We start from the raw sequence: 26,658 nt of genomic DNA, 5'->3' as shown, positions 1-26,658 counted from the left end.
AGGGGACACTCTTGTAGGACTGGGCTCTTACCCTGTGGGATCTGATGCTCTCTCCAGGTAGACAAGTATCAGAATTGGGTTGAACTATAGGACACCTGGCTGATGGCAGAGAATCACTTGGAATCACCATCAGAATTGGCGACCAGAACTCATAGCCAGGGTCTAATCAGCAGCCCCCCTGAGTGATACTGGCATGCACTCCAGTTTGGGAACCACTGGCCTGGGATGATCTTCCCCCACCCAAAAATCTGTCCCCTCCTGCAGGAGACCATCCCTCCAAGTTCCTCCAACCACCACTCCCTACACTCTCTTCCCAACACTGCTTCCACCCCCTGGCATGGTGCTATGTGTTTATCGGGATATTTCTTTGCCCTCAGGCCCCTCTCACCCACTGAGTGAGGGACCCCATCTGCCTAGCCCACAACACTGCTCACAAGATATCTGTTGACTGAACAATGAATCCCCCCTCCTCCATCTGGCCATCCCTTCCTTTGGTGCACAGCTGCTGGCCCACGCTCTCGGCTGGTCCCGGAGCTCTGTCCCACCCCCGTCCCAACCCAGGGTGACAGGTGCCGGTGCCAGCAGAGGACTGGTGTGCAGGGGAGCGCAGGGTGGGAGAGATGGCCAAAGCCGGCCGGTATGCCCAGGCCTGAGGGCTGTAGCTTCAGCTGCTCTCTCCTCAGGGGGATGACGGGATGCCAAGCCAGCCAGGACTTCCTGGACCCCCAGGTCCCAAGGTAGGTACCTGTGCCTCCCACCTCCCATGGCTCCCATCTGTCTGGGGAGGCTCCTAGCTGGCCCTTTCACAATGCCAGGGGCACATGCTAATGCCCGGGGCAGGCCAGAGAAAGGCAGTGGGAAGGCCTTGGGCCCCACTTGCCACCGGCCAGGGTATCCCATCCAGCCATTTGCCTCCCCACATACCCTTACGCCCTCCTCGCTCCCATCCCAGGTGGCCCCCACTCTATCCTGTCCCCAGGCTAGGACCAGGGTATCATCCTTGCTCTCCTAGACCTTGGAGAGGGCCAGCCTGCCTCCACAATGTCTCTTGAGCCCCTGAGCTGCCCTAACGATGCGCCAAGACCCAGATTAGAGTAGGTGGCAAGATCCGGAGTCCACAGGGTTTGGGGAGGAGTCCTGAGGCCCAGAGGGGCTCAGGCACATTCCCCAGAAGTCTGTCAAAGCCAGCAAGCCCAGGCAGCCCCTCCCCTGCCCTTGGCACTCACTCACTGCAAATGTCTCTGTTGCAGGGCGAGCCAGGGAACGCGGGACCTCGGGGAGAAAATGGTGTGGACGGCGTCCCAGGGCCCAAGGTGCCTTACAGTGTGTGGCGCAGACCAGGGACCCCATCGTTGGGTGACAGGGCTTTGCCTCCATTTGCCCTCTTAACTGGGGAGTCCCGGGAGGGCTTGGGCCCCAGGGTCTCATTCCATGGGCAGTCAGAGGCTGGCTGGGGATGGGCGCAGGTGGCATTGGTTGAGTGACAAGGCGTCCTCCAAGCTCTGCCATGTGACTAGGGCATCTCATAGCCACGGGCGCCAGGGCCTCCCTCGGTTGCCCATCTCTACCCACCGTGGGGCCCCTTACAGGAGCCCTGTTCCTTGGGTGCCAGTTGCCTACATTAGTCCCCTAGGGCTCCAGCAAGTGGGTTCTGTGCTTTTTGGTGACTAGGAGGCAGAGGGGCATGGGGTGGCCATGGGCACATGGCTGCAACCTCACATCCCCACAGGGAGAGCCTGGCCAGCGAGGCACTGATGGGGCCACAGGACTACGGGTAAGCAAATCTCCCCTCTGGCCAAAGCAAGGCGACCCAGGGCCCCGGCTTCTTTAAAAACCCCCAGAGACCAGTACCCCAGGGACCCCAGAGAAGCAGTAGAGCTCCAGGAAATGGGAGTCTCTCTCTCTCCTTTTTTTTTTAATGATCATTCATTAGTGATTTTTAAATTTTTCATCCCACGGTACGTGCTTTTGGCAAAATGCTCAAATGTAAATGTGGAAAACAAGTCCTGCACTGTTGGAGTGGCTGGCCTCCCAGAGTCTTTTCTTCTCAGGTGCAAGCAGAGACCTTCAGTGCATCATTTGTGGTGTCACCCCACCCCTTTGGGCACCTTCCCCAGCCTCGAGGTTCCTCCCTGTCTCCAGAAGCACAGCCTCCCCAACTGGCCTCAGACCTTTTGTGCCCAGACGCTATTGATTCACCATTATATCCACATCCGGTTAACATCCTATTCTCCATGCTGGGGCCTCCAAGCAGTCACATGCCCTTATGCTCCCAGAGGTGGCTTTTCTCCTCAAACAAAACAAAACAAAACAAAACTGAGGCTAAACCCATAGTTTGGTGGTGCAGGGGGCACAGAGTATGGAATTGTGTGAACCATACCGTTCCCAGCAGGCCATGACCACAGAGGCTGCTGGCAAGTGAGGCCCTAGCGGGGTCCCTTGCCCTCTGCAAGGGACTGGCCCCAGGCCTGACCAGAGTGCAGCCCTCCTGGCCGTGGCCCCAGCAGAGAGCAGCCTGGGGCAGAGGCAGGTTCCAAGAGGAAGCGCAGGACCTGCAGCACAGCACCTGCCTGCCCGCACACGTGCCTCTGCAGACAGTGGTGCGCACACACAAATGTGCAGGCCTGGTGGGCATGTGCTTATTAATCACACACGGCGCCCACAGCCCCTTCCAGAGCCGGGGAGATGGAGGCACAAGGGCAAGATCCAGCCGGCACATCTCGTATCGATCTAAGCAGTGTTTGGGCTTTGGGAGGAGAATGTTTATTTTTGCCTTTTTGCCAACGTTTAAAAATCAGAGGAACTTGATGTCAAAGTGAGACTTTCTGTTTTCCCCCGGAGAACTCCGGGTTAGGGCAGCAGACTTCAGTTCCCACACGAATGACAGCAGGACTAGGCAGTGACATGTTCCTCTCTTGGCTCCAGGCCTGCCCCCCCTTCCCTCCTGGACACCAGCTGCCTGGCCCCTGGAGGGTTTTCTCAGTGACTGGGATACCAGTGGCCCTGTAGATCCCAGAGAATGAGCTCGAGGGGCGGGGTGGGGGGTCCCATCAGGTTACAGCTGAGCCAGCACACGGCGCACAGACCTCCATGTGAGCCAGTTTCCTAGATTCCCTGGTTGAGACACAGACGTTGCCACCATGGCTCTGCCCTAAAATTCTTACTCTTCCTCCTGCCTCAGGGTCCCCAGGGCCTCAAGGGCGAGCAAGGAGACACAGTAGTGATCGACTATGATGGCAGAATCTTGGATGCCCTGAAGGTAGGTTCCTGGAAGGACCAGGACCCCACCTTGTTCTCTTCCTGAGGCGACAACCACATACTATGCAAATTAATCCTGCATTTCTTTGCACAAGGGACAGGGGGCAGTTTAGCACAAAGACCCCAGCTTCCCCAGGTACGCCTGATAAGGAAATCAGGGCTGTGCTGAGACCTCCCTGGGCGCTAAGAGCTTCTGTGAACACGGTTTATGTGGGCCTGTGCTCCCTGGAGGCCAAAGCATAGAAGGGAAGCTCCCCGCTGGGGGTGAGGGGCAGGAGACAAAGCTTTCAAAGCATTTCCTGATGTCCTCCTTGCACCTTCCCAGGAAACACAAGCCAGAGGGCTAGGTCTTCTAGTAGCTGGTGGGGGAAGATGACAGTGGCAGGGCTGCCACAAGGAGCCTCAGGGGATGCGTGGCCGCTGAGCCCTACCCGGTGCCTGACAGACTTGGGACCCATCACCACTGGAGAGAGAGGTTGGGTGCCAGCTGTTCACGGCTTCCAGGAAAGGGAGCTCAGGAGGGACAGGAGCAAACATCAGACACCAGACTGGGCCTCGGCACCTGACCCCACCTGAGCTCCATTCCAGTTATCTCCCACAGGCCTCAGGGAAACACAAGCCGGTCACACCACGGGCCTGCATGGTGCTGTGTGGCCTGAAGGCATGCACAGGCTTGGTGCGTCCAGGCCCCACTTGGAGAACCAACCTGAGTCCAGGGAGGTGGGATGTAGATATTGGCTGCCAGACTGGAATGAGGCATCCAGCCAACGGGCAGTGGGCTGACAGTTGGTTCTTGATCAGGGAAGCAATGTTAATAATACAGATTGTGGGGTGCCTGATGGCTCAGTCAGTTAAGCATCTGCCTCCAGCTCAAGTCATGATCCCAGTGTCCTGGAATGGATCCCTGTGTTCCCTGCTCAGAGGGGATCCTGCCTCTCCCTCTCCCTTTGCCTGCTGCTGCCCCTGCTCTCTCTCCGTCAAATAAATAAAATCTTTTTAAATATGTGTGTATGTGTGTCTGTGTGTGTGTGTGTGTGTGTGTGTGTGTATAAATTGTGGGCAGGCTAGCTGAGGAATGGCATGGACAGTGAATAAAAGTGGATGTGATGGCAGGGGGGCCTTGGTGGGGTGGGGTGGGCTCTGGGCCTGGGCAGATGGAATGAAAGAAGATAGGAAGACCAGAGATGTCTCAATGGAGGTGCTAGCAAGAAGGGGACAGTTTGCTGGGATGAGGGGAGTAACAGAGCAGGGTGCAGCCTTGAGGAGGAGGCATGCATCCAGAGGGTGACGATGAGCCATGTGGGCAAGTGGCCTGTAGGAAGCCTGGGCCAGAATGGGAGCTTGGGAGTAGGATGAGACACCATCTCTTATTCATGACACCTAGGACTCTCCAGCCCTGGCCAACAGCAGAGCACAGAGCTGATGGGCAGAGAGCTCACGGGAGGGATAGAGATGCTCTATCCACTGTCAGGGATAAAATTTTTGGCTGGTCTTGAATACCAACAGGAGATTTACCCATGCTTCAAGAGGCAATAGGGAGCCATCACAGGATCTTGAGCAGAGGAGTATTGTGAAGAAAGCTGTATTTGGGGTATACTAGCTCTGAAGGCAGAGGGATTCTGGATCTACTGTGGTAGTGGGACACCATGGTATCTCATCCAGTCCCTGGTGCCACCTCCCTGCCTGCCTACCCCCTGCCACCGCCAGACAAGAGAGCCTGACCTGACCTGACATGGTGGGAAGCTGTTGCAGGCCAGCCGGACAGAGCCCCAGGCCCCGGGGGGAAGGAATGAGCCAACAATTGGGGGGGACGACCTGCATAAATACTCACCAGGTTGGCTTTCACATACAGGGTCCTCCCGGGCCACAGGGTCCCCCAGGACCACCAGGGATCCCCGGAGCCAAGGTCAGTTCATGGACAGTTGTGTGGGCCCCCTCCAAACCCCTTAATTCCAGCACCCACCTCCCCTCTCCTCTCTGCTTCTCTCCTGGATCCCACCCCAACTTCTGGGAGCTCATAGAAGGTGGCCTGCTCCTTCCGATCCAAGCGTGGTGCCTTCCTCCTGGCCCTCGCTCCTCCAGGAAACCTCATTCACGAGTGTAAACCCTTAAGACATCCCCAGGTCCCAGAGATGACATAGCTGTTCTTATGGCCTATGCACATTGTTTACCCCACCCAGCTGGCTCAGGAGAAAGAGCTCAGACTTGGAAATCGGGTAATATCTGGTCCTGGCCATCGCCCTGTTCTGTGTGGCCTGCAATGAGTCATTTAATACTCCCGTCCCCAGAGTCTCAACTTCCAAACTGGTGACCTCCCAGACTATAGATTATAACTCTGGTCTGCATCTGCCCAGAGGAGCTGAGGAGAGGGCCAGTGCCTGGCACGGGGCTGGCTGGGTACCCAATGGGCACCTTCTGAGATACCACCAACTGCAGAGACCCGACCCAGGGACATTGTGCTGATTGGGAGAAGCAGACCAGCCATGGGTCTCTCTCAGGGGCCACCAGACACCGTAACCTCTCTTGCTTTTTGTTCCCTTCCAGGGCGAGCTGGGATTGCCTGGTGCCCCGGGAATCGATGGAGAGAAGGTCTCTGGGCCTTTCATTTGCTTGGCGATGCTGGTGCCTAGTGTGGGGCTCTGTGTGTGTATGCATGTGTGTGTGTGTGTGTGTGTGCACGTGTGCACAGAGTTAGATGCCACAGAACAGAGTACGCTGCCTGGGTGAATGTCCTGGTTCTGCCCTGAGGCCTCAGGCCAGCTGCTCACTTTCTGGTTCCCCACTGGGAGGGGAGGATGGCACAGTTATTAAGAGATAATTCTGTGTGTGGAAAACAGAGAGCGATGCATTGTGCGTGATATAGCGAAGAGTCTTCAAATGTTACCTAATGCCGTTACTGTTACTCTCAGTATAGTGAGTGCTGTGAACATTGCTGTAAGTGTACACACCTATGTGTGTGTTCCTGTACACATAGCACGGTGTCAGGGGCATCACTGACATTCATGGGAGTGGCTGTAGTGCCAGGTCCCTAGGTGTGCCACACCTCCGACACTACGTGATGGAGAGAGGGAATGAGTGGATGGTGGGGGGTATGTGGGGGTTGGGGGCTCCACTCACCGGTGTCTGAGATGTGAACACAGGGTTGACCTCCCCCCAAGCCCTGTGAGGGCCCCTGCGGGGGCTGCCCAGTCCCACTCACTCCACCCCTCCCCCCGCTGGCCCACCCGGGCCCCTTGGTGCAGTCACTGCCTGGGTCAGAGGCAGGGACCCACCTGAAGAAGGGGGAGTCTAAACTGGCCGGACTAAGCCCTGGGGACCCACTGGGGCAGGGAGGGGAGCCTGCCTGCTGATTTCCACCCACTCCTTGTTCTTGTGGCTCGCAGGGTCCCAAAGGAGCTAAAGGAGACCCAGGAGAGGCTGGGCCGACAGGACCCAAAGGGGAGGCAGGCGAGATGGGGCTGTCGGGCCTCCCGGTAAGTGGCTGCTTGGCCCTGCCCTGCTCTGCCCAGGCGGGGGTTCCAAGGCCAATTCGTGCCCACCCACCTGCAGCTTCGGGGGAGAGGGGCACAGCGGGGGCCCCGCTGACACCACCCAGCCCCGGGCCACCGATCTTTGACAGGAAGCTCTGCCTCAGCCTATACCTCTTGGACTCTCGGAGCCCCTGAACTCTCTTCCTTCTCCATACAAGGACCTACCTTCTGCCTGCCTCCCAAGGCCACTGAACAGGTGAAAGGGAGCTGGCAGGGGGCTGACCGCTCAGGATGGCATCCTGCTCTGTCTCCTGCCAGCTCTGGAACCCTGCACGAGCATCCTAACCCCCCTTGGCCTCGGTTTCCCCACCTCTAAAATGAGGGTGATTGTCTCCCACTCGTGAGATCCTGTACATGAGCCTGTACAACAGGGCTGAGAGTGGTGGCCACGTGATAAATAGCCGCCCATCATCACCATCATCATGGCTGGACTCAAATAGTTGTGGGTTCAAGTGGCTACCGGGTGCCACCTCTTCACATCTGGTGTTCATCCATGAGGCTCCTTCAGCTAGAGAGGTGGTTGGTCTTAAACCCGGGTCTTCGCTTCCAGAGCCGCTGGGTGCCCCCGACACCCGCCTCACAGGATACAGTTTATATCGCTTTTAATGGACTCTCCAAAAACCCACTTGCTGGGCACCCAGAGAGTGGCACCAATTTAGGGGAAACTGCTTCAAGCTGCGGAGGCCAGCTCGTGACTGATGCTGCAGGCCTCATGGGGAAGGAAGGGGAGCTACCAACACCGTGGGTGGTGCTTTTGGTGATGGACAGAAAGGGCTGAAGACCATCCTCTCCTGCAGGGCACCGATGGCGCCAAGGGGGAGAAGGGAGAGTCGGCATCTGACAGCCTACGGGAGAGCCTGGTAAGGGGGGGCTGCTGAGGACCAAGGTCTCCCCTCAGTGTCAGGCCCAGGCCGACTGGGTTCCCGAACCTTGGGACAGAAAGGCCATGTGGCCTGACCAAACCCAGGGCAGTGAGGGAGGTGGAAGGAGGGAGCCTCGGCCTGTGTCCCCAGCTGAGGCCCATCTGAGAACCCCAAAGGCCAGCCCCTGGGCACCCTTCTGGGGGCGGGAAGAAGACTCAGCCCAGTGGCTCAGGGCCTAGCCCCCCTAGGACGGCTCATCCACTGTCCAGTGTGTTCAAGTGTGGGCGAGTGAGGTATGATGGAGCGGGGGTGTCTAATCCACTTCTAACTGCTTCCTAGGCCCAGATCATAGTGGCGCCAGGGCCCCCTGGCCCCCCTGGTCCCCCAGGCCCCACGGTAAGAACATTTGGCTTGAAATAGCCGAGATATACAGAGGATGGGGAGCCCAGGCTTGGAGCTGTGACCCAGAGAAGGACAGGACTTCCCGGCAGGGAGGGGGCATATCTAGCAATCTGGCAGGGCCTGGGTCTGGGCTTGGGAGGTTGCAGAGATCAGGATCACAGGGGCCACAGAGTGGCCTAGAAGCCTTGGTGACCACTGCAAGAGGAATGTGGCTCTGAGATCCAGACCCAACCTGATGGCCTTTCTGATTTGCTCTGTCCTCCTCCAGGGCCTTCAGGGAATCCAGGGTCCCAAGGTGAGTTCTGGGGCATGGGGGGAAACCTCTCTACTCACTGCAGACTCACAGCCTGCATAGTTCCAAAAAGCCTTGCGAATGGGCCCCATTCTTGGCCCCTGACCACCTCTGCGTTACCCCAGGCCCTGAACACTCTGAATCCCCTGGAGTATAACCTCCTTGATGCCCTCAAGGCTGGTGTCCCCTAGCCCCACACGGGGACTCTGTTCTTTCACCTTGTCCCTCTGCCCCAGCCCTAGTCAGCTGCCTCTACCTCCTTGTACCATGCCCCCTTTCCTTACACACTTCTCTGCATGGCCCCCATACGCACATCTGTCTCTCAACTGCCCACAGCCTGGACATGAAGTCTTGGGTTTGGTGTGTATTACATAATGTCCTGTCCTCTGCTCTTAAATTAAAACCGTGAGCATGGCCTGCCCGTGTGCCCTGCATGGGGGAGGCCAGCTGGCCTCACTGCTGGCTACGCCTGGTTTCTCTCTCATTCACCCTGCGGGAGCATACATCTCTGATTCTCCAACCCAGAGGCCAGCAGGACTCGGCCATGAATCCCATAGCTGAGCGGAGCCCAGCCTATGGCCTGACCAGATGTGCAGCTTCTGGCTCTGTTTTGCCCCAAGACCTCCCCCAGATCGTGTTTAAAAGAGACAGCTGCTGGCATAGACGAAGTCCAGTGCTGTGGCTTAGAAACCCTACTGGTGGGCAGCCCCGGTGGCGCAGCAGTTTAGCGCCGCCTGCAGCCCAGGGCCTGATCCTGGAGACCTGGGATCGAGTCCCGAGTCAGGCTCCTGCATGGAGCCTGCTTCTCCCTCCTCCGGTGTCTCTGCCTCTCTCTCTCTCTCTCTCTATGTCTATCATAAATAAATAAATAAATAAATAAATAAATAAATAAATAAATAAATAAATAAATAAATAAATAAATCTTTAAAAAAAAAAAAAAGAAAGAAAGAAACCCTACTGGTCCTTAGCTCTGCTGCTTCTTGGCTGTATGGCTGGACCTGTCCCTGCCCGTCTCTCTGCCTCTCTTTACCTATGTGAAATGGCTGTGAGGTAGCTCATATGCCGGAAAAGGTAAAATGCCCACACTTACAGCTCATTCTGATTACCATTTGCACTGGAAGGAAGCCAGGGTCAAGCCCGTGAGAGCCTAGAGTCTGTCCCCCTGCCCTGCACATCCCAGCACAGCCCCAAGCTTTCCTGTCCTGCTGGTCTCTCTGACTCCTTTCCCCTGACTGATGTCTACTCTTTCCTTCCAGGGATTGGATGGAGCAAAGGGAGAGAAGGGTGTGGCGGGTGAGAGAGGCCCCAGCGGCCTGCCTGTGAGTGTCATGAGCCTTGTTTGTCCCTCCAGGGCCTAATTTCTGTAACTGTCATGCCTCTTGACCCATTCCTTTTCCACCCAGGGGCCAGCTGGCCCACCGGGCCTTATTGGGCTGCCAGGAACCAAAGGAGAAAAGGTAACAACCCCCTTTAATGCCTCCCAAGTATGACTGCATGTTTATAGTGTCACTTGGCCGTGGGGACTCAACCCCTGCAACACACTGGCCCAGGGCCAGAAATCAGGCTTGTAGACAACGCACAAGGCTGAACGTCTCAGCAGTAGTGTTCCTGGCACGCACACCCCCCCCCCACGGGCCTCTCATATCTCCTCTTTATCTTTCCTCAGGGAAGACCCGGGGAGCCAGGACTAGATGTAAGTATCTCATCGTTCACTGTGATCAGGCTCCTCCTGTATGTACCTTCTGCCCTTGTGCTGGCCATACAGTAATCTGATCTGCTTGGCTAGGATGTGACCCCATTCCCCATGGCTGGGACTCCAACTAACTGGATCCCTCTGTGTCCCCAGTGCCAAGTCTAGTTCATAGCCCAGAGTAGGTACTTGATGAGTGGATGGATGGATGAGTGATAGATGGATGGAAGATGGGTAGATGGATGCTGGGTGGATGGATGATTCATGGATGAGTGATAGGTGGATGGATGGATAATGGATGGGTGGAAGATGAGTGGATGGAAGATAGATGGAAGGATGATAGGTGGATAATGGGTGGGTAGATGATAGGTTGGTGGATGATGGGTGAATAGAAGATGGATAGATGATGGGTGGATGGGTGATGAATGGAATATGGATGGATAATGGTGGATGGATAATGGATGAGTGGAAGATGGGTGAATAGAAGATGGATGGATGATGGGTGGATAGAAGATGGGATAATGGTGGATGGATGATGGGTGGGTGGATGATGAATGGATGGATAAACAGATTGATGAATGGATGGATAATGGGTGGTTGGATGACGGATGGATAATGGTGGATGGATGATGGGTGGATAGAAGATGGATAGATAATGCTGAATGGATGATGGGTGGGTGGGTGGATGATGGATGGATGAATGGGTGGATGGATGGATAATGGGTGGATGGATGATGGATGGATAATGCTGGATGGATGATGGGTGGATGGGTGATGAATGGAAGATGGATGGATATTGGTAGATGGGTAATGGATGAGTGGAAGATGGGTGGGTGATGGGTGAATGGGAAATGGATGGAAGATGGATGGATAATGCTGGATGGATGATGGATGGATGAATGGATGGATGGATAATGGGTGGATGGATGATGGATGCATAATGGTGGATGGATGATGGATGAATGATGGGTGGATGGTTGATGAGTGGATGGGTAATGGGTAACTGGATGGAAGGATGATGCATTAGAACAGGAAGGTTAAAGGAACAAGAAGAGAGCAGTGAATGAATGAAGCTTCAGCTAGGACCTTATTGTGGGAAGGAAAAGAGAAAAAATGTTAGCCTAAAGTTGATTGGATCAAGTGTCTTTTGGTTGCCAGCAACAGAAAACATTTCAAACTGGTTTAAAGCCCTAACTGAGAAATCCAGAGGGACAATGCACAGATCTACACAACCCAGCCTCTCATGCTTTCTTCTCTGTGCTTTCCCTGTGGGGGTGTCATTTCAAGTTACATGTGGTGATGGGATGGAGACAGTAGCCCCAAACCCACATTTTCCCAGACCCAAACCCTGGAGAAAGACTATTTGCTTCACTCTCTTCTTTTAGACATATCTTATCAATTCTCACTGGCCCCAAGTGCTGAAATATCACTTGGCCATAAGAAAGGCAGTGCCCTGATTGGCCAGCTCAGATCACATGCTCCCTTCTGGAGCCAGGAGCAGAGTGGGTGGATTATATGAAGGGAGGGTTGTTCACACCTCGCAGCTATTGCAAGGGGAATGGTGACCAGATGCAGGGCTGCAGGGATTCTGGTGCCTGTGCCAGACTTTAAGGAGAGAATGCCACCTTAGAGAGCAACTGTAGACACAGAGTTTCTGATTGGGAAGATGGTGCCCATCCATGAAAAATGTCCAGAGAAGAAGCCAATGCTGAATCCAGTTCAGGCTCTGGACCCAAAGAGGTCGTGGAGCTAAAGAGACCATGCCACCAGCAGTGAGACCACAGTTGCTCCTAGGAGGCCTGGAGCTCAGAGTGGCATCTCAAAGCCACGCCTACCTGCTCTACCTGGCAAGCCTCTGGCTCCGCACCCACTCCACCTGGTCCAGCCAACATGGGGAATCTGCTCAGAAGCCTCCCTGACCCCATACCTGGATAGAATAGCCTGTCTCCCTGGTTCCCCATGGCATCTGGTTCATCCTATGTCATTGAGCATTGACCATTGTCTTCTATACCCTCTTGCCTGTCACATGAGACCACAAAGGAAGTGTCACATTTGTTCCAGTGGGGTTTTAATTTATGCATGTGACCGAGTGACAACCCACAGAGGTCAATGCCAGTAAAGGAAGAATGCGTTACTTATGTTTCCTGAGAGAAGGGCTCACCTCGCTATGGAGGGTCACATGGGGAAGCACTATGTTCGGTCGGGGGGAAAGAAAGGAGTGGAGGGCAGTGTTTATAGGGGTTTCCTTGCAAAAGGCAGGCAGGGCAGAGGAAACAGTTGAGGACTGGCTAGTATAAAGGTGTGAAGAGTGCAGGCAGGCTCCGGGCTGGAGGGGTGGTGTCGCTCTCTTGGTACCTGGCCCGGGGATGACTTGGGGCAGGGGAAGCATCAGATGGTGTGTGGGAAGCAGATAAAGGGGGTGATTGGGAGATTGTTGGTTTACACATGAAATGTGCTCCCAGACCAGCCCTCTGCTACGCCCCCTAGCCAGCCTCTCCCTAGCCAGCAAGTTCTTTAAGATGTCAAAACATCATAAGGAACAGAAAATAAATAGGGGGAGAAAGGAGACATATCAAATCTGTTTCTCTGTCCTTAGCATACAGCCCACAACCCAGTTCCTAGTGGATGCTTGGAAATGTTGCCTCCATGGGTAGATGGATAAATGGACAGGTGGATGGATGGGTGGGTAGGTGTATAAGAGATTCAGCCAGAGGCAGACAATAGGTCACCATTTCTCAGTCTGACAAAATTGGTGGCGTAAACTTCCATGAATTTCCATGTCCCTAGCCATGCCCTGCTGCATCTGGCAGTGATGGGAGAGAAAGCCCCTTGCCAGGGGCTCTACCTGAGGCCTTCTCTTTTTTTTTCCTAAGATTTTATTTATTTATTCATGAGAGACACAGAGGGAGAGGCAGAGACATAGGCAGAGGGAGAAGCAGGCTCCCCGTGGGGAGCCCAATGTGGGACTCAATCCCCGGACCCCAGGATCACGCCCTAAGCTAAAGGCAAATAAATGCTCAACCACTGAGCCACCCAGGTGTCCCTCTGCCTGAGGGCTTCTGTCCAGAGACACCGATGGTGTTCTCCTCTGGAGGAAGCAGTGCTGGCATCTTGAATGCATGCTTTTCTCTAAATCAGCCAGGCACCCAGCACATGTGTCACCTAGGAGTTGGCGCTGGGCCAGTTTGTACCACTGATCTGCCTAGGGCAAGGCAGTGATGGACGGGAGGGTCATGGAGAGGGATAGCACACCTCAAACCTCACCGTATTCCTTTTGCCAGGGTTTCCCTGGACCCCGAGGAGAGAAAGGTGACCGGAGCGAACGTGGAGAGAAGGTGGGGGCAGGTGGAGAGAATGGGGGGTGGGAGTGGTGGCAAGATATGAGCCGAGGCAGGTGAAGGCTGGGGTGGGTGGGGATAGTAGGACAGGGGTGGCTGCTGGCTGGAGGCCCATCTCTTTGAGACTTGGAAGAGGGGTCCTGGGCCCTGCAGCCACAACCATCCCCTGCATTTCCCTCCTTGTGCAGGGGGAACGAGGCATACCGGGCCGGAAAGGCGTGAAGGGCCAGAAGGGTGAGCCAGGACCGCCAGGCCTGGACCAGCCATGTCCTGTGGTACGTGTCGGAGCAGAGTGGGAGCCCTGACCCAGGTCTTTGCTGCCCCAGGCCAAGGTCAGGCCAGCGTCTTCTCTGTCCTCGGAGAGACCACCATGGCTGTCACTGCCATCGTGTCACTCCTCTCACTCTGGTCCTGACTCCCCTTCATCAGCATGGCTCCGGGAGACCCCCCCAGCCCCTCCACAGATGGAGGCAGGGCCCAGGGCAGAGTGTTTGCCAGGGTCACTGCCCTTCTTTTCTCAGCTTCCTTGGCCTTCACAGGGATCAGGGCACCCTTACCTCTCTGGGTGTAGGCCCCAAGGAGGAGGCTTTTTTTTAAAAGATTTTATTTATTTATTCATGAGAGATACAGAAAGAGAGGCAGAGACACAGGCAGATGGAGAAGCAGACCCCTTGCAGGGAGTCCGATGGAGGACTTCATCCCAGGACCCTGGGATCATAACCTGAGCCAGAGGCAGATGCTCAGCCACTGAGCCACCCAGGTGCTCCAAGGAGGAGGCTTTGGCTGGTATGGGTGGCCCTGACACACCCATGCACCTCTTCTGTGTCCCCCAGAGTCCTTCCCTGTTCCCTATGCCTTCCTCCTTTCTTTCTCTCTCAAATCAGCTTCTGATGGCGACGAGACCTTGGGGCCTGAAGTAACCACGATTTAGTCCCCAACCACCCACTACCAAGGGCAGAGAGAGTTCACATGTCAGACTCTCCCGTGGAGCTCAGAAAAGACAGGCAAGACAAAGCAGGGAGTTTCCATGCTAAGAGTGAGCAGATAGCCACTCCCAGCCACCTTCCAAAGGGGCATCAGGGTGAGGAACCCCAGAGGCCTGGTCTCTGACCGTAAGTCACACTGGCCTCTGTTCTCCTCATCCATGAGTCTCCTCATCCGTGCAGTGGGGGTGTTCATCCCTACCCCCAGAGATCTTGAGGAGTGAATGAGAAAAAAATCAGAAGAGCAGAAGAGGTAGGCAAACACACGAGGTGCAGGGATGCCAGGGGGACGCGGTGGCCCAGCCTCACAGCCCCGGCCCTGGGCCAAGACTTCTCTCCGAGTCATTCAGCCTTCATCTTTCAAACAGGAATATCCTAGCTGTGGAGGCAAGCGAGGGGCGCCGGGCTCCAGGGCCCTGGCCAGGGGCAGCGGGCCCTGCCCTGTGGTACGAGGTCTGGCCTGCTGTGTGCTGTGTTGTGCTGTGCTGGGTGGGACATCTGGGTGCTTGTGCCCCCTACTCTGAATCCCACCCCCTATCCTGCCTTCCTGTCCTGCCTGCCCCTCCTCCCCACTTCCCTTTGGGTCCCAGCCAGTGCCCTGGTGGATGTGCAGAGTTCCAGGGCCTGTGCTCCCATGGCTGCCTCCAGAGTGCAGTGTTTTCCCAAACTGGGGTTCTGCAGGGACTTTGGACTGATTGATGGGTCAGCCTGTCCCTCTCCAGCTCTGCTGCCGGGCCGCCCCCCCCCCCCCCGCCCCCGGCCCCCGGGCCACCTGAAACCTGCCCCACCCCTTTGTGTCTGAGTGCTGAGCCAGCATTGGCATCGCTGGTGCCCCAGACAACCCCAGCCCCCCACACCCCGATCTGTACCCTGAGAGCCTCAGCCTGCTCTGTCTGCCACTCAGATCCAGACACGGGGACCAGGCCAGGCCAGACGGGCATCCTGCTCCCTGGACTGTCCTTCAGACACTCTTGAAGAAACTCCTGAGAGCTCTCAGGCCCCCGGTGTGAGGGGCCGGAGCCACTGTCATGGCTACCAGGCGGGAGGCCATGCAACCCCTCAGGGGGCCAGGGCTGGGGCCAGGGCCAGGCCCTGCTCCTGGCCAGCACATTCAAGCACAAGCCCCAATACCCCACAGTGTCCTGGTTCTGTCCCCTGCTGGAATGTCCCAACAAAGCCCCACAGGGGTGCACTCAGAGTGAACACAGGCCCTCGTGTCTCATCTCATGACCCAACTACCCAGGTGAAGGAGCATTTGGGCCCTGCTTCAGGGGCCTCCTCCCACAGGGCAAGACTCCCTACACCCAGGGCAAGACTATTTGGAGTGTAGGGAGCTGATCAGTCCCCCATCCCCATCACTGAAACCTTTCTCTTTTCCAGGGCCCTGATGGGCTGCCAGTGCCTGGCTGCTGGCATAAGGTACCTCACAGGGGAGAGTCTCTAGGACAGATTGGGAGGAGGGGGCCAGCAAGGGGGGCTGTGGGGGCTGGTATCTGCAGCTCCCCACACAGGGATGGAATAGCCGGGTTTCCCGTGATGATGTGACCCTAGTTTTGACTTTCCCATCATGTGGCCCAGGGCTTGGGGCTGTGGTCCTAGGTGGTGATGCAAGGCCCACCCTGTTGGTTATTCTGGGCTTACTCGGCACCTGGCCCAGCTAGGGCAAAGCCACCTACGTACCCTGGGACTTTGTCCCAACTGCCCCACTGAGGGGGGTGGGGAAGCCATGAGCTGGGGATGAGAGATTTGAGGGCACACCTGTTCTAGAAGAAATGGGCAGGACAGGAAGCCCAGACCAGGGCGAGGCCTCTGGGGCCTCCCTCCTCACCTTCCGCCTGTCTCTTCTCTTCCAGTGACCCCCGTACCCAGCCACAACCTGTACAGATGCGTGTGGACGTTTTTAATTTTTGTAAAAAAAAAAAAAAAACAAAAAACAGTAATATATTGATCTTTTTTTCACGGGATGCACCACCTGTGGCCTTCTAACATTCAAGAGTGTGCCTGGCCCAGTGCCAGAATGATCAGCATGTGAAGCTGGCAGGAAAGTAGACAGCCCAGTCCAGGGGAGCTGTGTACTTGGTTGAGGGGGCAGCCATGAGACTTGGCTTATCCCAGAAAGGAGACGAGGGTGAAAGTGCCTGGCTCAGGAGAGGCTGCAAAGATGCTGGGTTGGGCCTTCAGCCACCTGATTAGCAGAGAGACTGCCCCCTGAACCCTGGAGCCCTGGAGCGCACTCAATCCAGAAGGGTCCCAGCCTCTCTGGGACCTTAGTGCCCCTCTGGGCCTTAGTGCCCCTCTGGGCCCTGGGTTCCCCAGGGCAGGATCAGATTCCTGCCCAGCACTTGCAGCCGGGTGCTGGGAGCTCTGGGGGGCACCCCCAGCAGGCCTAGCTCCCACCAAGTCCAGTAGGCTTCAGGAGCCCAGCCTGCCAAGAGAACATGTGTCCTCTGGCCTGGAGGAGAGGCCACGCACTGTGACCACTGCCTGTGGACCCAGCTGCAAAGAAGCCTCGTGATCCCTGAGTGTGGAGGACAGTGGGTCCCAGACTGGAGTGGCTGCCACTTCCCACCTGTCTCGCATCACCCAAAAGAAGGTCATGACAGGACTTTGAGAGCCCAAGGAGACTGGCCTGCAGCTCAGAGTTTGGGTTGCACCAGCCTCAGCTCTCCCACCCAAGAGAACTCTGGTCAGCCTGCCTCAACTGCCCCTTCGGATGAGCTGTGCAGACCAAGAAGGCCTCGGGGCTGGTTCTGGGCTATAGCCTGAGCAGGGGTTCTGAGACCCAGCCACTGGTGCCCTGAGGAGAGAGGCTTCCCCACCCCTGGCAAGGGATCCCAGCTGCAACCTCCATCCAGTACAGCTGCTTGCCTCCCTTCTCTGTATAGACGGAAACTGCCGCGTGTAATAAACCACAATGTGTGTATGGGTGTGATTCTCCTTGCACACTGCCGCTGAGCACCTCTGGGGGTGGGGGGAGGGACAAGGGGACGCTCCCCAGATCAGAGCCACCCCAGAAACCAGAGGAAGTTTGTTCAAGGTCAGGGCAGAGATAGGGTTTGGGGTTAGAAAGACAGACCCATAGCCTGACTCTGCCATATGCCGGCTCAGCCCTGTGTCCACTCACTCATGTCATGGAGTCCCCAGATGCTCCTCTGATCCAGTGACCAATGACTGCTGCATGACAGATCACCCCCAAGCTTACCTTATAAACCAATAATATTTCTCTTTCAATGGGCACAGCCGGGTAGTTGTCACTCAAGCTCTCCCATGCATGGTGGTTGATGCTGGCTGGCAGCGGGGACCTCAGAGGGCCAGGACCCCTCTCTATGTGTCCTGGGCTTCTGCAGGGCATGGGTCCCCATGGTGAGTGCCCCAGATCACCAGTGGCAGGCTGGTGACCTTTTGTGGTCAAGCCTCAGAAATCATATGGTATCACTTCCTGCCGGGATCAGAGGTACACCCTAATTCAATGGGTAAGAATTAACACTGTATTTTAAGGAGAAAATGTGGGAGAGTGGATCTTGTTGCAGCTGTCACTTAGAAAATTCAAACCTACCACCTCCTCTGTAAAATGGGACAGCAATGTTTACCCCTGGGATGGGTCAGACACCAGAAAGCACTCATGGTTCTAAATCTCCTCCCTTCTCCACACCAAGTAGGGGAGCAAGCAAGGGCCACAGTCTTGCAGTGTTTCAACTTCCCTCATCCCATCCCATCCTTGTAACAACCCTGGGAAAGAAGCCCAGTGAATATGTCTATTTCACAGATGACAAAATCAAGCACATCCAGGATAGTGTAGACAAGAACAGGCCTGCAGGTCTCCTTACAAGGACTGACATCTAAGGAGGCCACGGTTCGACTTGTCCCCCATGACCTGCCCCAGACCAAGCTACATGGCCTCCTCACTATGCAGAAGAGGCCTGGCCATGTACTGCTAGTGAGGAAGAAAGTGTGATGTCCCCGCCTCTGTCTCCCTAAGTGGAAATAAGTGGCAGGCCATACTACTTGTTGGCCAGTTGCGTGGCTCACCGGGGAGGCCAGTAGTATGGAAAGGGACAGAAGCACAATGGGACTCTGGCAACTGATGGAGATCACTGGGCACCCAAGCATCCTTTGGAGCCCCAGCATAACTTCACCAATCGAATGTGCTCTACAGTCTGTAATCCGCTCCTCCCTCCAGCCAGGTGCCTCCCTGGATCCCATAACCAGTCCCATGAAGGACAGGACCTATATGATTGGTGTCCCTGTTTCCACTTTATAAATGATGGAGCAGTTAGTCACCTCCTCAAGGACACAGCCAGGACAGGGTGACCGGCAGATGGGGCCCAGGTTCTTGGATAACCACCAGTTTATCCTTCCAAATTGTCTGGTGGGGCATGGAGTCTGCTAGACAGTGTCCTGATGATGGGGGATTGGTAGGGCTATGCTCCTGGGGGCAGAAGCCACATGTTCCGACGGCCCCAGACATCCCAGCTCATTGGTGGCCCACTGCTGCCCCCTTGTGGCCGCACACCGTCTATCATCAGGTCTGCACATTTCACAAGCTTCAAAGTTCAAGCTGATGGAGTCCTCCAAGAGCTTGGGTTGGGGACAAGAGACTAGAAGAGTGAATGATGTGCTTGAGGTCCCAGCTGAGACTCGGGGTTGTCCCCTGCCTCACAGCTGAGCCTTAAGGACTGAAGCTTTGCGTCTCTGCAAAGAGAGGTAGCTCTGCCTCCAACCACCCCCTTCCAAAGTGAGGGAAGCACATTTACTGAGCCCCAGTGTGTGCCATGGCAGCTACACTAGCACAAGGATTACTATTCCCTTCTCCAGACGAACGGAGGTGGAAGAGGAATGGGCTTACCCAGGCTTCCTTCCTCCTGATCCCCAGGATACTGCTAGGAACACATGGGGTATGTGCGGTTGTCACAATGATTGGGGGACACTCCTGGCACTCAGATCTGGTTTCAGCCACTGCCTCCCATCCTCTGCCCTCTTGGCCTCTGATGGTACCTCGAAGTTGATGCATGAGGTAACAGAGGAGTACTGGGCATGGGGCCCAGAGGCAAGGAGTGGGCTTTTCTGAGCAGGAAGAAGGTGAAGCTTCCTGGTGTTGTACTGACCCTGTGGGAGACACTCACCGCCCAGGAAATGGCCCAGCCTGCTCAGATCTCCAGCTGTACTGCTTCCTGGACCTGGACACCCCAGGAATGGATGAGATATGAACTGCAACCTTCTCCCCCTTACCCCAAGGCAGGAACAGTCCCTGAGCCAACCTGACTTCTCTGAGCTGCCTTGGGCCACAAGAGGCTTGTGTTTGGACTGAAGATAAAGCCAAAGATGGAGCCCAAACAGGATTCTCAGGCTCCCTAACCACCCACCCCCAACCCCTTCTATTTTTTATTTATTTATTTATTTATTTATTTTTAGGTACAAATTATTTTTTATGTTTTTTGGGGAGGGGGAATCAGGACAGTCCTTCTAAATCAGTTTGGGAAGACAAAGAAGTTGTGGAAATGGATGGTGGTGATGGTTGCACAATGTGAATGTACTGAATCCCACTGAATTGTACACTTTAAAATGGTTTCAGGGCAGTCCCGGTGGCTCAGCGGTTTAGCGCATCCTTCACCCAGGGCATGATTGTGGGGCCCCAGGATTGAGTCCTGCATGGGGCTCCCAGCATGGAGCCTCCTCCTCCTCCCTCTGCCTGTGTCTCTGCCCGCCTCCCTCTTCTCTCTCTCTCTGTCTTATGAATAAATAAAATATTTTAAAAATAAAATAAAAATGGTTTCAGTGGTACGGTTATTTATATGATACCACAATTTTTTTTTTAGATTTTATTTATTTATTCATGAGAGACGCAGAGAGAGAGGCAGAGACACAGGCAGAGGGAGAAGCAGGCTCCCTGCAGGGAGTGCCATGCAGCACTGGATCCCAGGACCCTGGATACAACCTGAGCTGAAGGCAGACCCTCAACCACTGAGCCACCCAGGTGCCCCCATACCACCACAATTAAAAAAAACACAAACTCCAAATGTTCTTTAATAAATACGTTAAGCATTTTACAGCAATGGGGAAGAGATGAAGAAATCAGCGATGAGGGAGCAAAGCAGGGAGGAGGCTGAAACTCATGAAAGGTGACAGAAGGGAACCTCCTCTTCCTCAGCCTGTTCAGGCTGCAGCCCAGGTCCCTTGTTCTGAGAGGCTTGCCAAGGCACAAAGTCCCAGGGCCTCAGCCCAGCTGGGGTTAGCTCTCTGGTAGCCCAGCTGCCCAGCCCACTGGGGATGATTGCTTGCTTCTCATTCACTGGACTGACCATCAGACAGACCCTGACTGGAGACCAGCCTGGGCTCCACGCTTGCTCTGTGCCTGGGAGCAAAGCCTCCCTCCTTTCCGGGCTGGGTCTCCTGGCCACGCACTATAAGGCTCAGCAGGCCTCCCAACTCTCTTCCTGCCTGACACTGCATGGATCTCTGCTCCCCCTGCCTGGATGCCAGCAGGAGGCCTGCTGCCCGTGCCCGTGACCCCCTGGGTCAGTCCCAGCAGTGACACTGAGCCCTCCTGCTGCTGGTTCAGGAGACCGGGAAGTCGGAAGTCGTAGGTGGGCCCCACGCACCCAGCCCCGAGCCCCACTGCCGCGCACTGACGATCTCCCCTCCCACCCGGAGGCCCCGGGCGAGGTGTCTATCACCCATTCCCAGTTAACGCTCACGGGGCAATCCATGCGACACGGCAGGAGGCGACTCGGAGACTCAGCCCTGACCTCAGAGACGGAGCCGCAGTGGGCTCACCCGGAGCCCTTCGTTCGCAGAGAGGGAAAGTGCGGCGTCGGGAGAGAGGCGGGGGCGGGGCCCGGGGCGGGGCGGGGGCGGGGGCGGGGCTCGAGATGGGCCTGGGCGGGGCCTGGGCGGGGCCTGGGCGGGGGCGGGGCTCGAGATGGGCCTGGGCGGGCCGGGCCGGGCCGAGGCGGGGCGGGGCGGAGCGGGGCCTGGCGGCTGAGCACGCCAGAGGCTTCTCGGCGCAGTCTCCGCGCGACCGCGCGCCGGGTGCTATGGCCGCCGGTCGGCGCGGGAAGGTCGAGACACTGGCCCTGAGGCGGCGGCTGCTAAGGTACCGAGACGGTAGCGAGGGGCGGTGCGCGCCCGCACGACGCGCGCACGTCGAGCGCGGAGCCCGCGGAGCCGGCGGAGCCCCGGGACCGCAGCCCCAGCCCCGCGGCGCCCCCGCTCCGCCGCCCCCGCCCCCCCACCCCGGCTCCGCGGCCAGCCGCCGCCCCCCCCCACTGCGCTCCCTGAAGGCCTGTGCCCCGGCCCCGGCGAGGACCTCCTCCTTCGGGTCGGCCGGCGCGCCTCCGGGACCTGGGCCTGGCCTGAGGCTGACCCGGAAGGGGCCTGAAAGTTCAGACGAAGGGTGGGCGTGGGGGCGCGTTTCTCAGGAAGCCTCAGAGGGACAGTCCACCCAGGACCCGTGAGGGGGCGTGAGGGGGCGTGAGGCAGCCCCGGCGAGGCCACGGAGACGCTCGGCTGGCCGGGACCCTAGGACTGAGCGGCAGCCACCTGATGGGGGCGCCCTCCGTCGCCGCCCTGAGGAGCCCCCGCCTTTCCTTGGGGATCCAAGGGACTAAGGCGGGCACCTGCAGAATGAGCAGGGCCATACAGCCTCCCGGTGACTTAGGCAATTGCGCTGTGAGCAGCTTCTGAGCCATCCCTTTCCTCCTTTCCAGCCACCTGTACAGTGGGGTCTAGAAGCAGGGAAGCACACTGCGCCCTTCAAGCCTTTGTGCCTTCCAGAAACTCAGGGGGAAGGGGAAGGGGTCTGTGGTGGGTGCACTTGTCCCTTCAGGTCTTCAGACGTGGCTGTCCACTGCTTGCTGTCCCCACAGCAATTCTTGCAGACTCTTTTATCCTGAGGATCCTATTAAGATTGTCCGGGGCCAAGGACAGTATTTGTATGATGAACAGGGTGCAGAATACCTCGACTGTATCAACAACGTGGCTCATGGTTAGTATCATACCTGGGGCCGGTGGGGCAGGGGACGGGGCTGAGGCTGTGAACCTGGTCCCGGATGACCCCGAGATTGTAGAGAGAGGTGGGGAGCTTGAGTTGAGCAGAGGAGCCCAGTCTTTCAGGTGTAGCTACTGTAGAGTTTCCGCGCGGCTGCTGTGCTAAACCAGACAAACTTAGGTCTGAAGTCCAGTTCCTCTTGGGACTGGTGGCCAGCTCAGAGAGCGTCATTCCACCTGGCCGTGACCAGCCACACAGCAGAGCCCTGGCCAGGTGCTCGGGGGTCATGGCAGGGCTTCAGCCCCAGCGACCTTCTCAGGTGCTAAGCAAGGAAACTGAAGTAGGAATTCAGTTGTCCAGGTGGGGCTGCCAGAGCTGATGGAGCCAAAGGGAGCCTGTAACCCAGCAGACACATTAGGAGTTAATGAAGTAGAGAGTAAAAAAAACAAAAAAAAAAATGAAGTAGAGGGTACAAGCAGGGTCTCTAGGGGCGCCTGGATGGCTTAGTAGGTTAAGCATCTGCCTTCAGCTCTGGTCATGACCTCAGGGTCCTGGGATCAAGCCCCTGCTGAGCCGGGAGCCTGCTTGTCCCTCTCCCCCTGCCCTTACCCACCCCCACACACACTTGTTTTCTCAATCTCTCTCTCTCTCAAGTAAATAATTAAAATCTTCAAAACAAAAAATGCAGGGCCTCTAGTCCAGACTACCTGAGTTCATATTCCTGCCTTCCACTTAACTCTGCTCCTGGGCAAGCTACTTAATTCTCTGTGCCTCAGTTTGCTGATCTGCAAAATAAACATGGTAATATTCACCTCAAGGTGTTTTGGAGAAATAAGTGAGTTAATTTGGATAATTTGCTTTGAGTGTGCCTGGCACGTGGCGAGTCCTCAGCACATGTTCACTGTTGTAACCCCTGGCTGTTGGCAGTCAGCATTGCCTCCAGCCCCCCTGACTAGCAAAGAGGTCGGGCCTGCCCGCAGACGCGCCCCACATACTGTCTGTCAAACAGGCCTCAAGAAGCTCCCTTAAAGACCTGGATTTACTAGATAGGGATTTTGTCAACAACGTTTTTCTTCTGCCAGAATCTCAGGGACGCCTTTCCAAGTCTGCCTTTCCAGAACCAGCATCTCTGTCACACACACCTGTCTTCAGACTCCCCTCTCTCCTCCCCACTCCTCCCCCACAACTGCTCTGCTAGGTTTATGGACGGGGGCTGGGGGAGGCCCAGTGGGAATGGCTTAGCAGAGCCACCATGTAATGGAGGTGGCCCTCTTCCAGTTGGCCACTGCCACCCTCTCGTGGTCCAGGCGGCACATGAACAGAACCAGGTGCTCAACACCAACAGCCGATACCTGCACGACAACATCGTGGATTACGCACAGAGGCTCTCAGAGACCCTGCCGGAGAAGCTGTCTGTGTTTTATTTCCTGAATTCTGGGTAAGTGGACTTTGGCCAGCCCCCAGCAAGAGGGTGAGATGCTGAAGACTGACAGAACTGCTCACGTGGGCGAAACCTAGTGCAGCTGACCCAATGTGCCCTGGGGGAGAGGCAGCCTTGGCCTGGCTGGCCGGGTGCCCGCATCCCCAGCTGTAGACCCTGGCACTGACTCTGTTGGGTCCAGTTTTCTGGTCTCTTACTAAGGCATGCCATTACCTCCGTTCCGTGACTGCCAGTTCCGTGATTGTCCTTGGGACTTACCTAGGTGATCTGTTCCCTTGTTTCTGCCCTATGAATATCCATCACAGCTCGGGGGTTACAGCCGAAATCCCTGCCCTCAGGTTGCTCAGTAAGGAATGAAAACCTTGAGTGGTCCTTCACAGAAATGCAGAATTACTAATTACTAAATGGGCCATCGTCTGGAGGAGAAATAAGGGACCTGATGAGGCAGAGATGCAGTGAGGGGCTCCAGGCTTGCTCGGAGAACATCAGAAGGAACACTACGGGGCAAAGAGCTGATGAGCAGGAAGGAAGCTGCCCACGTTGGAAGTGGGCAATGGAAGTGGAAGTGTTCTTCTTGTCAGGGTTCCTCAGCACCCAGAATAGCTAGTGCAAAGCCCTGCAGCAGGAAGGGCATGGCACCCGGCACACTTGAGGACCCAAAGGGGGAGGAGCGGGTATGAGCCGACACATTCCAAGTGAGAAATTTGTTTTTATCCTAAGGGTGTTGGGAAGCCATCTGAGGGTTTTTTGGTTTTTTTTTTTTTTTCCCATCTGAGGGTTTTAACCAAGCAAGTGAGGGCTTCCTCAGAGCTGAGGAAGAGCAAGAATGGACACTGATAGGCACCAGCTCAGCGGCCTGGTTGACAGGTGATGGTAGTTCACACTAGGAGTGACAGTGGGAACAGAAGTGGCAGATGATGATGTGTACATAGAACCAGCCTAGCCCACCTGGGAGAGCACGTTCCTACAAATCCTGTGCCCTGGCATATGGAATCTAGTGATGAGCGTTAGCATCATCATTGTCATTCTCACACACCAGTCACCAGTAATTTCTAGGAAGTGGAATTTCCCATCTTCATTTTGCCAATAAGGAAACAGTCGTTCAAAGAAAGGATCCAGCTTGGCCCAGGGTCATCCACATAGGAGAAGGCAAAGCCAGCACCAGTGCGTCTCTGGGAAGAGCAGAGCTAGGTCCAGGAGTCAGAGCTCTCTGGGCAGTGGACAGTGACATTTGCTAGTTTACTCCACCACATTCACTCTGGATTCCAGTGACTTCCACATTGCCAAACCAGTGGCCTCTTTGTTGTCTTTGTCTTGTTCTGTCTCTCGGCAGCGTTGCTAGTGTTGCCACTTTCTGGAAATGCTCTCTGGTCTTGCTCCAGGTTTCTGCAGCTGTCTTTCTGAGCCTTCTCCCTCTGTGATCTCATCCGTTCCCATGGGCTTAGATATCGTCCATGTGCTGGTGATTCCCAAATTTGTGTCTCAAGCCCACGTGTACCAGGTGCAAGGTTCCAACAGCCTACTTCTGGACCATCTCCAACTTGATGTGTCCAAAAGGAGTTGGTTGTCTTCTGCCAACACCTGGTGTGGGACCAGGGCACAGGCTCTCCTGGCCATTCCCAGGATGACATCCCCTGTCAAGGCCACCTCCACCCTGTCTTCCCTCATAAACGGCAGTATCATCTGCATCTCTGCTCCAGGCAGGAACCACACACCCTCCCAGGCTCGCATCATGTCCCCATCGTCTGTCACCAGGTTTGTCTTCTACCTCTGTCTTCTACCATCTTTCTGCTCTCCATGGTGTCCTCCTAGCTCTCCTCCCCACCCCTTCTATTCCATTAGGCCCACACAGCCAGAGGCCTCCTCCCCAAGTAGGAGCTGAATCATGTCCCTTCTCAGATTAAACTCTTCAGAGGCGCCTGGCACAGGCTCAGTCGGCAGAGTTTGTGACTCTTGATCTTGGGGTTGTGAGTTCAGGCTTCACACAGAGTGAGTTCAAGGCCCCCATATTATTTTAAAAAAATAAAATATTTTAAAAAAACAAAACAACTTTTCAGTAGCTTGGCACGGCACAGTGAAGAAAATCTGGCACCTTCCAAGGCCCTGTATGCAAGGCCCCGGAGTGTCTCTCCTGAACTGGGTTACTTACACTGCCTAGAACCTTCCCCCTGGGGACCGGTTCAGGTGGCATCTCCTCCCCGAGTTTTTCCCTGACCCCTGTCAGGTTGGGCTACCATGACAACACCACAGACTGGGAGACTTAAGTGATATAAACGTATTTCTCCTGCTCCTGGAGGCCAACACCCAAGAAGAGGGGCTCAGCAGCTTTGGCTTCTTTTAGGCTGTCTCCCTGGTATATGATTGGCCACCTTCCTGCTGAGTCTTCACCGGGCGTTCTATATCTCCACGCCTCTTGTGTCTCCGTGTGTCCACATTTCCTCTTAGGAGGACTCAGGTCAGATTGGATTAGGGCCTGCTCTGCCCACCTCATTTTAATTGAATCACCTCTTTAAAAGCCCTGTTTCCAAATACAGTCACATTCGTAGCTGCTAGGGGTTAGGGCTTCAGCATAGGAATTTGGGGGCACACAATTCAGCCCATCAGACCTCTTTATCTGAAGGGAAGCGTCTGCATGGTTCTCTTGGGACACTTATCAAAATGATCATTCTTTCATTTTTTCATTTTTGTTTTGTTTTGGCTTGACTTGGCCTCCCTGACACATACTAGAATGTAAGTTCCAGGAGGGCCAGGACCTTTCATTTATTACTCCTCCCATCACCACCACCCAACTCTTAGCACATAAAAGGCATCTGATAAAATTTTCACTGAATGAATGAGCTCAAACGACTCACAAGTGGTATCCTGAGGATCTTC

General features: G+C 55.7%; 2 protein-coding genes across 2 annotated transcripts in view; both read left to right on the top strand.

Moving 5' to 3' along the window:
* The window catches only part of COL23A1 (collagen type XXIII alpha 1 chain), a 322,683-nt gene extending 305,404 nt beyond the window's left edge, over nt 1-17,279 (top strand). Inside the window, exons 12-28 of the mRNA XM_041762494.1 lie at nt 684-737; nt 1,251-1,313; nt 1,730-1,774; nt 3,182-3,259; nt 5,111-5,164; nt 5,803-5,847; nt 6,642-6,731; nt 7,586-7,648; nt 7,991-8,047; nt 8,322-8,348; nt 9,602-9,664; nt 9,749-9,802; nt 10,012-10,038; nt 13,317-13,370; nt 13,562-13,648; nt 15,737-15,775; nt 16,210-17,279. Of these exons, the coding sequence (XP_041618428.1) occupies nt 684-737; nt 1,251-1,313; nt 1,730-1,774; nt 3,182-3,259; nt 5,111-5,164; nt 5,803-5,847; nt 6,642-6,731; nt 7,586-7,648; nt 7,991-8,047; nt 8,322-8,348; nt 9,602-9,664; nt 9,749-9,802; nt 10,012-10,038; nt 13,317-13,370; nt 13,562-13,648; nt 15,737-15,775; nt 16,210-16,212 (903 nt within the window). The 3' untranslated portion in view covers nt 16,213-17,279. The remainder of the gene's footprint in view (nt 1-683; nt 738-1,250; nt 1,314-1,729; nt 1,775-3,181; nt 3,260-5,110; nt 5,165-5,802; nt 5,848-6,641; nt 6,732-7,585; nt 7,649-7,990; nt 8,048-8,321; nt 8,349-9,601; nt 9,665-9,748; nt 9,803-10,011; nt 10,039-13,316; nt 13,371-13,561; nt 13,649-15,736; nt 15,776-16,209) is intronic.
* A 4,017-nt stretch (nt 17,280-21,296) lies between these two features.
* Nucleotides 21,297-26,658, top strand: part of PHYKPL (5-phosphohydroxy-L-lysine phospho-lyase) — a 37,980-nt gene continuing 32,618 nt past the window's right edge. Inside the window, exons 1-3 of the mRNA XM_041761553.1 lie at nt 21,297-21,449; nt 22,222-22,340; nt 23,622-23,781. Of these exons, the coding sequence (XP_041617487.1) occupies nt 21,391-21,449; nt 22,222-22,340; nt 23,622-23,781 (338 nt within the window). The 5' untranslated portion in view covers nt 21,297-21,390. The remainder of the gene's footprint in view (nt 21,450-22,221; nt 22,341-23,621; nt 23,782-26,658) is intronic.

Source organism: Vulpes lagopus, chromosome 7 (genome assembly GCF_018345385.1).
Source record: "Vulpes lagopus strain Blue_001 chromosome 7, ASM1834538v1, whole genome shotgun sequence".
NCBI lineage: Eukaryota > Metazoa > Chordata > Mammalia > Carnivora > Canidae > Vulpes > Vulpes lagopus.
The sequence above is the reverse complement of the archived record's forward strand: the minus strand, read 5'-3'. Positions and strand labels throughout refer to the sequence as shown.